The sequence below is a fragment of the Gigantopelta aegis genome, chromosome 13, assembly GCF_016097555.1.
Source record: "Gigantopelta aegis isolate Gae_Host chromosome 13, Gae_host_genome, whole genome shotgun sequence".
Taxonomy (NCBI): domain Eukaryota; kingdom Metazoa; phylum Mollusca; class Gastropoda; order Neomphalida; family Peltospiridae; genus Gigantopelta; species Gigantopelta aegis.
In genome coordinates this window covers 36237139-36252549 of record NC_054711.1, presented here as the reverse complement: position 1 = coordinate 36252549, position 15411 = coordinate 36237139, and the positions used below count along the sequence as shown (strand labels likewise).

Genomic DNA, 15411 nt, shown 5'->3' with positions numbered 1-15411 from the left:
CCACAGACAGGTTAGCACATACCACATGCCTTTGATATACCAGTCGTGGTGTACTGGCTGGAGCGAGAAATAGCCCAATGGGCCCAACGACGTGGATCGATCCCAGACCGATCGCACATCGAGCGAAAGCTTTACCACTGGACAACGTCCCGCCCCTTCATTGCTTCGAAGCCATAATTATATTGTGTAGCAAACTATCGATAATAGCAAACTATCGACAATAGGTGGGGTATGACCACTGTTTACCTTTGTTGACTACAGTACTTCCGAGATAAATGTAATGTATATATTGTGTAGCAAACTATCGATAATAGCAAACTATCGATAATAGGTGGGGTATGACCACTGTTTACCTGGTTGACTACAGTACTTCCGATATAAATGTAATGTATATATTGTGCAGCAAACTATCGATAATAGGTGGGGTATGACCACTGTTTACCTGGTTGACTACAGTACTTCCGAGATAAATGTAATGTATATATTGTGTAGCAAACTATCGATAATAGGTGGGGTATGACCACTGTTTACCTGGTTGACTACAGTACTTCCGAGATAAATGTAATGTATATATTGTGTAGCAAACTATCGATAATAGGTGGGGTATGACCACTGTTTACCTGGTTGACTACAGTACTTCCGAGATAAATGTAATGTATATATTGTGTAGCAAACTATCGATAATAGGTGGGGTATGACCACTGTTTACCTGGTTGACTACAGTACTTCCGAGATAAATGTAATGTATATATTGTGCAGCAAACTATCGATAATAGGTGGGGTATGACCACTGTTTACCTTTGTTGACTACAGTACTTCCGAGATAAATGTAATGTATATATTGTGCAGCAAACTATCGATAATAGGTGGGGTATGACCACTGTTTACCTGGTTGACTACAGTACTTCCGAGATAAATGTAATGTATATATTGTGCAGCAAACTATCGATAATAGGTGGGGTATGACCACTGTTTACCTGGTTGACTACAGTACTTCCGAGATAAATGTAATGTATATATTGTGCAGCAAACTATCGATAATAGGTGGGGTATGACCACTGTTTACCTGGTTGACTACAGTACTTCCGAGATAAATGTAATGTATATATTGTGCAGCAAACTATCGATAATAGGTGGGGTATGACCACTGTTTACCTGGTTGACTACAGTACTTCCGAGATAAATGTAATGTATATATTGTGCAGCAAACTATCGATAATAGGTGGGGTATGACCACTGTTTACCTGGTTGACTACAGTACTTCCGAGATAAATGTAATGTATATATTGTGCAGCAAACTATCGATAATAGGTGGGGTATGACCACTGTTTACCTGGCTGACTACAGTACTTCCGAGATAAATGTAATGTATATATTGTGTAGCAAACTATCGATAATAGGTGGGGTATGACCACTGTTTACCTGGTTGACTACAGTACTTCCGAGATAAATGTAATGTATATATTGTGTAGCAAACTATCGATAATAGGTGGGGTATGACCACTGTTTACCTGGTTGACTACAGTACTTCCGAGATAAATGTAATGTATATATTGTGTAGCAAACTATCGATAATAGGTGGGGTATGACCACTGTTTACCTGGTTGACTACAGTACTTCCGAGATAAATGTAATGTATATATTGTGCAGCAAACTATCGATAATAGGTGGGGTATGACCACTGTTTACCTTTGTTGACTACAGTACTTCCGAGATAAATGTAATGTATATATTGTGCAGCAAACTATCGATAATAGGTGGGGTATGACCACTGTTTACCTGGTTGACTACAGTACTTCCGAGATAAATGTAATGTATATATTGTGCAGCAAACTATCGATAATAGGTGGGGTATGACCACTGTTTACCTGGTTGACTACAGTACTTCCGAGATAAATGTAATGTATATATTGTGCAGCAAACTATCGATAATAGGTGGGGTATGACCACTGTTTACCTGGTTGACTACAGTACTTCCGAGATAAATGTAATGTATATATTGTGCAGCAAACTATCGATAATAGGTGGGGTATGACCACTGTTTACCTGGTTGACTACAGTACTTCCGAGATAAATGTAATGTATATATTGTGCAGCAAACTATCGATAATAGGTGGGGTATGACCACTGTTTACCTGGCTGACTACAGTACTTCCGAGATAAATGTAATGTATATATTGTGTAGCAAACTATCGATAATAGGTGGGGTATGACCACTGTTTACCTGGTTGACTACAGTACTTCCGAGATAAATGTAATGTATATATTGTGTAGCAAACTATCGATAATAGGTGGGGTATGACCACTGTTTACCTGGTTGACTACAGTACTTCCGAGATAAATGTAATGTATATATTGTGCAGCAAACTATCGATAATAGGTGGGGTATGACCACTGTTTACCTGGTTGACTACAGTACTTCCGAGATAAATGTAATGTATATATTGTGCAGCAAACTATCGATAATAGGTGGGGTATGACCACTGTTTACCTGGTTGACTACAGTACTTCCGAGATAAATGTAATGTATATATTGTGCAGCAAACTATCGATAATAGGTGGGGTATGACCACTGTTTACCTGGTTGACTACAGTACTTCCGAGATAAATGTAATGTATATATTGTGCAGCAAACTATCGATAATAGGTGGGGTATGACCACTGTTTACCTGGTTGACTACAGTACTTCCGAGATAAATGTAATGTATATATTGTGCAGCAAACTATCGATAATAGGTGGGGTATGACCACTGTTTACCTGGTTGACTACAGTACTTCCGAGATAAATGTAATGTATATATTGTGCAGCAAACTATCGATAATAGGTGGGGTATGACCACTGTTTACCTGGTTGACTACAGTACTTCCGAGATAAATGTAATGTATATATTGTGTAGCAAACTATCGATAATAGGTGGGGTATGACCACTGTTTACCTGATTGACTACAGTACTTCCGAGATAAATGTAATGTATATATTGTGCAGCAAACTATCGATAATAGGTGGGGTATGACCACTGTTTACCTGGTTGACTACAGTACTTCCGAGATAAATGTAATGTATATATTGTGCAGCAAACTATCGATAATAGGTGGGGTATGACCACTGTTTACCTGGTTGACTACAGTACTTCCGAGATAAATGTAATGTATATATTGTGCAGCAAACTATCGATAATAGGTGGGGTATGACCACTGTTTACCTGGTTGACTACAGTACTTCCGAGATAAATGTAATGTATATATTGTGTAGCAAACTATCGATAATAGGTGGGGTATGACCACTGTTTACCTGATTGACTACAGTACTTCCGAGATAAATGTAATGTATATATTGTGCAGCAAACTATCGATAATAGGTGGGGTATGACCACTGTTTACCTGGTTGACTACAGTACTTCCGAGATAAATGTAATGTATATATTGTGCAGCAAACTATCGATAATAGGTGGGGTATGACCACTGTTTACCTGGTTGACTACAGTACTTCCGAGATAAATGTAATGTATATATTTTCATTCCAATTCGTTTCAACTTATTTTCGTGCTTATATCCAATTAAGTTTTAAGCACGCTGTCCTGGACACATACCTCAGCTATCTGAGATGTCTGTCCAGGACAGTAGGTTAGTTGTTAGTGGTTAGTGAACATATTTCCACACAATGTTTTGTCAGGCTATTTAGTGGGTCACCAACCATTTTCATTCATTCATTTATACTTATTTTACCGGCCTCGGTGGCGTCGTGGTTAGGCCATCGGTCTACAGGCTAGTAGGTACTGGGTTCGGATCCCAGTCGAGGTATGCAAATCATTAGATGCAACAGCACTGGAAAGTGTGACAAAAACACACGTTCATGTTGCAAAAAATGGGCTCCAATGTAATTTGTCATGTGGTCAGAGTAAAGAAATAACCTTCACGAATGGAAAAGCACATGATTTCACTGACACAACAGACTAATGTGTGTGCAAATGTCAGAAAATCACCTTCTGAATAGTGTAGTGTTAACTTTGCGATATTTTGTTACATAATATCCATTGATAAGAGAGCATATACGTAATAAATTGTATGGTAGCCATCTTGAATATTGGCATAAACATTTAATTTAGCCAGGGGTTTGCAGATGTAGTTGTTACAGCCATCTTAACTACTTAATAGTGGTTTTATTTGTATACATTTAATAATATTGTACGTTTTGTCAAATATTTGTGGCCATCTTGAATTGTCAGATGACCATGCATATAAAATATAATTTCCATTGCATGTATCTTTTCAAGCTACTGTGAAAAGACTCGTCATACATGTATTTATCTTAATTGGTCCCATATTTATAATGTGTGTGTGTGTGGGGGGGGGGGGGGGTCTTCTTTTTTTAATTTTTAGTTAATTTTAATGACGGCCATTTTGGATTTGACCTAATTTGAGGTATTTTCTAGAGCTGGGCGGTATACCGTATATACCGTTCGGTATCGGTATTATATCAATACCGATTTACCGTGCTTGGCAAATTTCAAAATACCGAAATTTCGGTATTGAAAAATATTTCTCTGAAAACACTAATAATATATCTGGCGAACGCAAAGTGGGTTGGTATAAATCAGACGAGAGCCTTGTGTATGGAATTTAATTGTATTTAGATGAAATTAGCGGGTGAGCCATAAGACAGGCATGCATTTAAAGCCGAGTATAGGCCTACCGAAAATAGCGCTTGATATCGGTATTGTGTCAATACTGAATACCGTACCGATACCGAGGTAAATCACCCCTAAAATACCGATATCGATAAATAACCTCAAATTTCAATACCTCCCAGCTCTAGTATTTCTAGTGTCAGATCTGGGTACACTTTTCTATTATTCATGTAGAGGTTAAACAAAAGATCTGAAATCAATCAAGAAACCTTTTCTAACAATTTTGTTGAACCTCAACCGTTGTATTACTGGACTGGCCTTGCCTTTAAACGAACGCTATTATGGCGTCGTATTATTTTGATTGCCCATCTATAGTCATAGTTTAATACTAATCTACTTTAGGCTTTAAACTGTGATACATTATATTGGTAAAGATCCGGTTTTAATTCCTAGCATTACTTTCAGTGGAAATTAGTTTGTTGTTGTAAAAAGTGAGATCTAAACGCCGCCGATTGTTTGGAATGATTTACACGAAACCAGTTTGTAAACCCAAACAAACCACAAAAGACCTTGGCTCTTGTTTACTGTCTAAAGGTCACGGATTTCTATATAAAGCGAAGTTTCTCGAACGAGCGCCAGTCTTTAGTGGACAATAAAGGCCCCCACCTAACATACACAAAAAAATCCCAAGAAGATATTTTCTTTATGAACACGTATTAGTGATGGTAACTGTACTGAACAAAGGTAATAAAACCACAACTGTAACCATCAATGATGTTTTATCACAATAAACAATAAATCAGCTAAATCGCTGCTTTTGTACACCACCCATCAGGCCCGTAGGAACGAATTCTGGAGAGAGAGAGAGAGAGAGAGAGAGAGAGAGAGAGAGAGAGAGAGAGAGAGAGAGAAGAGAGAGAGAGAGAGAGAGAGAGAGAGAGAGAGAGAGAGAGAGAGAGAGAGAGAGAGAATCAGAGAGAGAATCAGAGAGAGAGAAAGAGAGAATCAGAGAGAGAGAGAGAGAGAGAGAGACATACACATACAGACAGAGAGAGAAAGAGAGAGAAAGAGATAATCAGAGAGAGAGAGAGAGAGAGAGAGAGAGAGAGAGAGAAAATCAGATAGAGAGAGAGAAAGAAAGACAGAGAGAGAACCAGAGAGAGAGAGTGAGAGAGAAAATCAGATAGAGAGAGAGAAAGACAGAGAGAATCAGAGAGAGAGAGAGAGAGAGAGAGAGTGTGTGTGTGTGTGGGGGGGGGGGGGGCACAATCTCTAGTCAAGGGGGCACAGTTCCTAGTGAGGTCACAAGCCCTACTTTTATGTTTATTTAGATGTAGAAAAGAATAGATAATCGTTTGTGTTAGTGCTTAAGTTAGCGGCCAAAGATACACACACCCGCCTCCCCCGTTCGTTTCTTACAGGCTTAGTATATCGTAGGTCATGGTATGTAATGTCCTGTCTGTGGGAAAGAGCATATAAAAGAATCCTTGCTGCTAATGATAATTAATATGTACCAAAAACCTGTCAGCACCTACGACCATTGTTGAAAGGGGTGTTGTTGGGTTTCTTCTTGTAGTTAAATGTTTCACCCCACCAACTACTCCTTGAGCATGAAATTGAACGATAACAGAGAAAATGTCGTAATTGTAATCGAGATGACATTGAAGATGAATTAGATTTTACTGTAATATGTCCAGTGTATTTGTATAAAAAGGCATATTTCAAAAGTGGTCAACACCAGACCCAAAATTTCAAATTACCAGCTCAAACTAGATTTTGCCTTCTATAATTTCGTACAGGTTAGATACAAATCTTGTTTAAGCTACTATAAACATTAGAAATACCAGAAACTCATTAATATTCTAAGCAAGACAACGTAATTAATACCCAGTTTATTCATATTAAAAGCCATGTTGAAAAGTATGTAAAGTCAGGAATGCCCCTTTAAAAGTTATGACTGTCATTTCTTAATAAAGTATAATAATGAAGAAAAAACACTTAATATATATATATATATATATATATATATATATATATATATATATATATATATATATATATATATATATCTTTGATTTCTATCAATGTCCGACACCAAAACTATCTAAACATCACCAAATCAAAATGGGTTAATTCAGGAATTTGTTATGATTAATGCAGCTCCTCCTGCCTCCTGTATATTACTTTACCTCCTAATGTGAATGACTTAAAACAAATACACGAGCAAAGTTTCAAATTCAATCCGACACCAAAACGAGCATTTTGAAGTATGCGCTTAACCTATTCTATCCGGTGGAATGGGTAGCTTGTGTGACGCGACGCGTTGGTGTTCTTATTATGTGGGACAAATCTAACAGTGTATGTACATTTGGCCCTTAGAAAGAAAAGAAATGAATAGAGTGTACATGTGTTATCAACAATCCAACTTTGCATATTTAGTCAAACATAAAATGATTATGACCTAGACCAAATAAGAATGACTTTATGTGAGGCCAAGAATTCGAGGCGTCTGAATACGTTCATAACTTTAATTATAAATACTCAAAGTGATGAATGTTCCAAATTGCAGGCAAATCGGATAACCTGTCCAGAAGTTACTGTATGAATGAATGAATGAATGAATGTTTAACGACACCCCAGCACGAAAAATACATCGGCTGGGTGTCAAACTATGGTGCTGCAAACAAATAAAGTGATGATCAACATCAATATAAAAATTCAAGATTTAAAAAAAACACAGTGTAAAGAACCGTGCAAAAACACAAATATCACAGATAGATACCGACTTTTATTCAAAATTTCAATTTGTGCTGTATTGGCCATTCTCAAAGAGAATGTTACACCCCTGCACCACGGTGAGGTTACAGCACACGCAGGGGTCTCAAAGAGAATGTTACACCCCTGCACCACGGTGAGGTTACAGCACGCGCAGGGGTTCTCAAAGAGAATGTTACACCCCTGCACCACGGTGAGGCTACAGCACGCGCAGGGGTCTCAAAGAGAATGTTACACCCCTGCACCACGGTGAGGTTACAGCACGCGCAGGGGTTCTCAAAGAGAATGTTACACCCCTGCACCACGGTGAGGTTACAGCACACACAGGGGAGAAGTTACTGTATCATTGTTTTAATGATATGTTTCGTCACTTTAACTGCCTTAAAATTAAACCAATTATCTATAAATTAAATATATTATAATAATTGTGCGTACTTTAAAATATTTTTGCAATAACGTGGGGAGAATATATAAGCTGAATTAAATAAAAATGATTTAAAACATTTTTTTTTTTACATTATTATTGAAAAATAAAATGAATAAAAAATGATATATTTATCGTACGCGTGTTAACCAAGTGAAGGAAGAAAGAAATGTTTTATTCAACGACGCACTCAACACATTTTATTTACGGTTATATGGCGTCGGACATATGGTTAAGGACCACACAGATATTGAGGGAGGAAACCCGCTGTCGCCACTTCATGGGCTACTCTTTTCGATTAGCAGCAAGGGATCTTTTATATGCACCATCCCATAGACAGGATAGCACATACCACGGCCTTTGATGAACCAGTCGTGGTGCACTGGCTGGAGCGAGAAATAGCCCAATGGGCCCACCGACGGGGATCGATCCCAAACTGACCGCGAATCAAGCGAGCACTTTACCACTGGGCTACGTCTCGCCCCTACAACGAGTACCTCTGAACAACAAAACAGTCATCCGTCATCAAGACCGTATCTCTGTACAATGCATAGACGAATGGGCGTCTGGCAAAATAGTGGATGATTGTACGAATCTCTATCTAGTGCCTCATCTATAGGAGGACAGCCACTCCCGAGGAGATCCTTTACTGAACAATGCATCCTTCCTGAACCACCACAAAGAGGACTGCCACACACAGACCAGTTTACTCAATCAAAACTAGCACAGGACAGAGCTCATTGGAATAAATATGACATGCATTCGTGAATCACTGTCAAAACAGTGATTGTATCAGGCCCCGTGCTTATAAACCTTAAAATCTAGACTTTAATAAAGTCCAGACTTTAACGTCATGGCAACGCCATTCAAATAGCATTACGTTAAAGTCTGGACTTTATTAAAGTCTAGACTTTAAGTTTTATAAGCACGGGCCCAGGTGTTCATGAAAGTTGAGCATATCCTGCCCCACCGGTGACACCCACCATTAGTACTGCCACCACAGCTGTCAATCCCGTTATTATGTGTAAAACGAGGACACAAAATGTGCAAGAGTTTCACCAAAAACATGAAAAAGTATGCACAAGTTCAAAATATGGAATATCATCAGCCACCATTTTGGTCCGTGATGCATCGTAGTTACTAGATATAGCCTCCAAGTGTCTACCATAGAACTTTTGGAATGCCCTCAGGAGTCACTGGATATCATAATCCTGATGGCTCAACTTCTCTGCCAGAATGATATGGCGTTGTTTGGAATCTATATACATTGAGCATACCATAATGTATTTTGTAAGTTGTGATATGTAGACACAAAAAGCTGGAGCAGAAAGTATATTGCTCAACAAAAAGGAAAAGGAAAAATTGTCTATTGGAAAGTTGAAGTCATTCCTTTTGTGATACAGATTAGTTTGGAGACAAATGTCGCTTTAAGTCTCTGTGCATAGATCGAGGAATGAAAGTGATTTAATACTTTCTTTTATTTCTATCCATTCTAATTAAAATTAGCTCCACTGGTTAATTACTATTACCTGTGGCAGACCAATAGAGCTCATTTTAATCAGATTGATTTCTAACTCTTGTGAGTAAATCAATGGAAGATAATCTGTAATCCGGCTGTCAGAAAGAAAGTTTGTTTTATTTGAATCTAATTATCTGTTTTTTTCTCTCACAGGTTGACTCTGGCGGCCACCGCGAGTAACCTGCCCATTCTGAACATCCATACATCCGGGTACGACGACGACGTGAGCGACCGCCTTAACCACGTGTGGAGCGTCTGCATCCTGTGCGTGTTCGCCATCCTCATCTCCCTCACCGAGTATGTGGGCGACCCCATCCACTGCTGGTGTCCCGCCGAGTTCACCGACAGCCACTGCAACTACACGGAGGCCATCTGCTGGATCAAAGACACTTACTACATCCCAGCAGACGACATGGTCCCGTGGGACCCGAACGAGAGGAACGAGACGGAGGTGAAGTACTACCAGTGGGTGCCGATCATCCTGCTGTTCCTGGCTCTGTGTTTCAAGCTGCCCAATCTCTTCTGGGAGGCACTCAACACGAAGACCGGCTTCAACCTCAAGAAGATCATCTTCATGGCGGAGGGCGCTCAGATTGGGGCAAAGTGCGAGACCAGCGTGGAAGCGCTCGCCACAGTTTTCGACCTCACCTTGAAGACTTCCAAGCGCTCTGAGTACGGCTTCCTGCACTCGTGTATAGAGAAGGTTTCCTCGCTGTGTTGTTTCTGCCTGGGTCGCCGGACCGGAACCTACCTGACGGGCTTGTACCTGGGCATCAAATTGTTCTACATCTTCATGACCTTCGCACTGCTGTTTCTTCTCAACAAATTCCTGGCTATGGATTACATCCTGTATGGCGTGGAGGTCATAGACCATCTCGTCAATAACAACGAGCTGCGAGAATCACCGAGATTTCCCAGAGTCACCCTGTGCGACTTTGAGATCCGCCAGATGCAGAACATCCAACGTTTCACGGTCCAGTGCGTCTTGTCTGTGAATTTGTTCAACGAGAAGGTCTTCGCCTTTCTCTGGTTCTGGATTTGCTTCGTAGCTATCGTTAATATCTACAGCTACCTGAGCTGGTTGATAAAGCTTACCTTCCCCTCGAATCGCATCAAATACGTGTACAAGTATCTCATGTTGGTTCACAAAGGCCTGAGAAAGGCCCACGCTGAAGGGAAGTTCACGCGTGACTACCTGACCACCGACGGCGTCTTCCTGTTAATGATGTTGGAGTATAACGTCAATGAAATGCTCGTCATGGATCTGGTTAGACATCTGTGGTCAAAATATAACGAAACGGTCGTGGTCTGACGAAGAATTTTACGTCTGGTGGTTTGACAGGCAAAATGTGACGTGTAACCTTGAAATCGATCGTGTTTTGTGTGTTAGAATACATAGGCGTACGGACTTCCATTTCGGGGGGGGGGGGGGGGGGGGGGGGGGAGGGGCAGGCTGATGCTTGCCTGAATTAAAAAAACAACAACCCGAATCTGGATTACAACATTTATTCATATTAGCATTACTACCAAATAGCTATTTAGCTAACAGGAAGGAAGGAAATGTTTTATTTAACAAGGCACTCAACACATTTTATTTACGGTTATATGGCGTCGGACATATGGTTATGGACCACACAGATATTGAGGGAGGAAACCCGCTGTCGTCACTTCATGAGCTACTCTTTTCGATTAGCAGCAAGGGATCTTTTATATGCACCATCCCATAGACAGGATAGCACATACCACGGCCTTTGATGTACCAGTCGTGGTGCACTGGCTGGAGCGAACAATAGCCTAATGACGGGAATCGATCCCAAAGCGACCGCGCATTAAGCGAGCGCTTTACCACTGAGCTACGTCTCGCCCCATGTAGCTAACAAATCACTATGCAATTTTACATGGATTATAACTAATATTGTGAGTAGAATGACTGAAAAACATGGTAAAAAGGTTACAGGGCTGTTTATTTTGTCCGTTTATCTCTTATCATTTTTGCCTTCCTGCACTACCCCCCCCCCCTTCGCTCCCACTCTCACCCCCCACCCCCCCCCCCCCCCCCCCCCCCCCCCCCCATTCCGTCTCGTACGCCTATGTTAGAATATAACGTCATCTGAATGGTTATCGTGGATTTGGTAAACACATTTGCAATAAAACTGTCATGGTTTTGCAATACCAAACCAAAAAAACCAACAACTATGGTGTGACGAAATAATTTACAAACATGTATGTGGATTAGCCACACGTGGCGCTGGCGACATTAATGACTGGATAACAGCACTGACTGGATAAGATTCTTGACGCGGATTTCCGAACGTGTGGTGCTTTTAATATCAGCTTTCTAGATTTGCATTATATTTTTGTTCAAAGTCTGGTAAATCGGTTTGGCAAATTGTTTTTTACATTGATGACATAACATTAGATACGCTTTACTTAGCTAACAACCAATGGTGCTTTGAAATATACAAACTGTATTTAAGTGCTTAAAATGAAATGCATACACATGTATGTGTATCTGAGAGAGAGAGAGAGAGAGAGAGAGAGAGAGAGAGAGAGAGAGAGAGAGAGAGAGAGAGAGAGAGAGATCCATGTTTATTTACATATTTACAGTATTTTTGTTTTGTATTAATTTGGCAAAAAAGCCTGATGTGTGTGACTACATGGACAAAAATTAACCACTGACAGGCAGACGACTACCAATCAAAATGCTAGATTCGCTGTGCGTGTAGTTATTTTATAATGTAGTACTTGGCGATAAAGTAAACATTTATAGACCAGTCTCTTAGCAACATTGATATAACATTGCTTTCCAACATTGCATTGTATAAAGAGTTCCAGCTGTAATATTCTGCGTTTACGATATCTCAAACTAACAAGTGACTATAAACCGGAAGTGAAAATATTAGGAAAGTTGAATATCATATTTTTTATATTTTAGTGTATTACAACATTAATATGACTATTTTTTTAAAATTACTTTTTTTTATGGTTTTGATATGTATATATTCCATAATTATTTATATAACACAATAGTTTTTGTTTTGATACGTTTATACAATTTTACTGCTTTAACAATCGCTGAAATTATATAATTTGTTGTAATACTTGTGTTTGTGTTACATACGTGTGCACACGTGTTATCTATCTGTCTGTCTTTCTATCTATCTATCTATCTATCTATCTATCTATCTATCTATCAATCTATATATGTGTCTGTCTGTCTAATTAACTATCTAACTATCTGTCTGTCTGTCTATCTATCCATCCATCCATCCATGTATCCATCCATCTATCCATATATATGCCCTACGACTGGTGGTCCTTAACCATATGTCCGACGTCATATAACCGTAAATAAAATGTGTTGAGTGCGTCGTTAAATACAGTATTTCCTTCCTTCTTTTCACGATTTGATCTTTGCTCCCCTTTTGTCTTAGTTTCCACCCCCACCGTCCCACCCACCCCCACCCCCACCCACCCCACCCCACCCCCACCCAAGGATATCCTGGATCTGCGCCTGTATCTCAGGCGAACAGCCAGACTACCAGCTCAATGTATCTACGAAATATACAAACAGACGTGATAAATAAGCGACTTTAAAGCAATTAGCGGCAAACTCGACATGAGAAAAATTGAGGAGAGTGATTGATTGCTCCCCTAACTTAAGTTTATGGGGAGCCATTTAAGACATTACCATAATGATGATACATAAATTCACACATGTTAAAGGGAAGCTAAAAAGTATTCTCCTTGAACCATTATTTCTCACTCCGAGGTAGTTATATTAGTTTTGTCACCATCCGTCCGTCTGTCCGCCTGTCACACATACAGAATTCCGGACTTTTTTTCGCAATGTCTCAAGACGCTGAGCTAAGCTTTTTTATAAAGTTTTACCATGTACATTTACCAATCAAATTAGACTTTTGTGGCGATTTACCCAATGTTGACAGTTATGGCCCTTGAACTTATGGGGCGATCACACTGGCCCAAATGAGCTTCCGTTTGTTTTCCGTATACGAAAGTGATGTGATTTTTTAAACTGGCCGAATGTCCCTCCGAATGTGTTTTCCCCAATGTATCACCGAATGCTTTCCGTTTGTTTTCCGAATGTTTTCAGTATGCTTTCAGAATGGTTTCAGAATAGACCGAATACTTCCCGCATGTTGACTTCGAAAGGTTTCCTTTCCAAACGCTTTCCGTATGCTTTCAGAACACGGCGAATCGACCTAGAATGGACCGAACTCTTTCCGCATGCTTTCCGCAAGGGTTCGGAAAGCGTTCGGAAAGGGTTCGTCATGTTATATGTCCATTCGGGGTGTTCGGAAAGCATACGGAACATACTGTGCATTCTGGAAGTGTACGAGCAGTTCGGAAAATGTTCGGAAAATGTTCTGAAAGAATACTGGAAGGGTTCTGGCTATTCGTTATACATTCGGCGGCATAAATGAAAAAGAAATCCGGAAAGGATACTGAAAACGTTCGGAAAGCATTCGTCATGTTCTAGGTCCATTCGGGGTGTTCGAAAAGCATACGGAACCCAGCACCTCCAAATTTTCATTCAGAATGCACCAAGAACTAGACGCATGCTTCCCGAACGTTTTCCGTACATGCCGTATGCTCCTAGAATGCTTCCCGAATACTTCCCGAATAGACATGGACGCCACATTCGGATGGTCGATGAAAATTATTTTGAACATGCACAACAAATTTTTGGAGCTACCGAATGCCGTTCCGTATGCATCCGTACGGAGCCGAACAGCCAGTATGCTCCTAGAACACACCGAATGCTTCCCGAATATGATCCGTTCGCTCCCCGAACACCCAAATTCCTATTCGGAAAACAAACGGAATGGCATTCGGGCCAGTGTGATCGGGCCATTAGGAGATATGACAATTTGCTGGGCTCGGCAGAGGACATGTATTGCTTTAGCAGTACTCTCAGAATGCTTGTACTGTCAGGTTAATTAAAGTTTTGTTTCATTTAAGTACAAGCAAACTAGAGCACACTTATTTATTTAACATCGGCGATAGGGTTTCAATTCTGACATATCGTCTTAGAGAGGAAACCAGCAACATTTTTTGCATTAGTATCAAAAGATCTTTTAAATGAACCATGCCACAGACATGATAGCACAAACCGCGACCTTGTCGTGTGAATTAAATATCCATTTGCTTTCCACAAACGCCACTAGGAATTCATGAAAGGATTTGTTCTTATTATGAACTTCGTGTACTTTTCATGGATAATATTTCTTCTTCTTCTTTTTTAAAAAAGAGAAAGAACTGTAAATAAGAAAGAAAATAACGTATTAAATTTTACCATTGACCCCCGTTTGGCGCTCATGCTTTCCTTGTTACTGCACTCCAACTCTTCCCGATCTGAGAGAAGAACAAACGAAGGAAACTGCGATAACGTCATAACAACGTGACAAATATGAATGTCGGTTAGCCAAGCATGTAAGAAAACATTCGTACATCATTTTTCAGTATTCATACAACAAGTTCACCGTCTCTACAAAATGGTGTTCGTATACGATTAAATCAATAATAATAATAATATATGTCGAAATGCAGAGTGTTCAAAATGCATGGACTTGCATAACGGACTGAAAATAAACACAAACTTATGCTAATCGAATTTTTTTTTTAATATAAATTTCTTGTACCATGGGCCTTATACTTGTAAATAGGATGTGTACGTGCTGTGCGCTGTTTTCATGACTAACTTTTAACCGGATCATAGCCATAAGCGTAGGCTTGTTCACTTTTCTACCAATAAATACAGTTATTTGTTGAATATTTTTAGGAGCATAATGATTAAGATATAATCTTTATAAGCTGGAGTTATATTCTGGTTGAAAAAAAAGAAGAAGAAGAAAAAAAAAACCCAGGTCGGCTGATTTATAAATAATGCATTTGTTTGTCGAGGTCACTTTGTATCCGGGAGTACTGAATAGATAATAACATAGACTTGGAAGTAATAATATATGTAATACAGAGTCTTCAAAATACATGGACTGCAAAACGGACTGAAATAAAATTTCTTGTTTACTGTACCGTGGGATTTA

General features: G+C 39.6%; 1 protein-coding gene across 1 annotated transcript in view; it reads left to right on the top strand.

Moving 5' to 3' along the window:
- LOC121387895 (innexin unc-9-like) overlaps positions 1 to 10770 on the top strand; it is a 17679-nt gene extending 6909 nt beyond the window's left edge. Inside the window, exon 2 of the mRNA XM_041519127.1 lies at positions 9500 to 10770. Within this exon, the coding sequence (XP_041375061.1) occupies positions 9500 to 10658 (1159 nt within the window). The 3' untranslated portion in view covers positions 10659 to 10770. The remainder of the gene's footprint in view (positions 1 to 9499) is intronic.
- The last annotated feature ends 4641 nt before the right edge of the window (positions 10771 to 15411 follow it).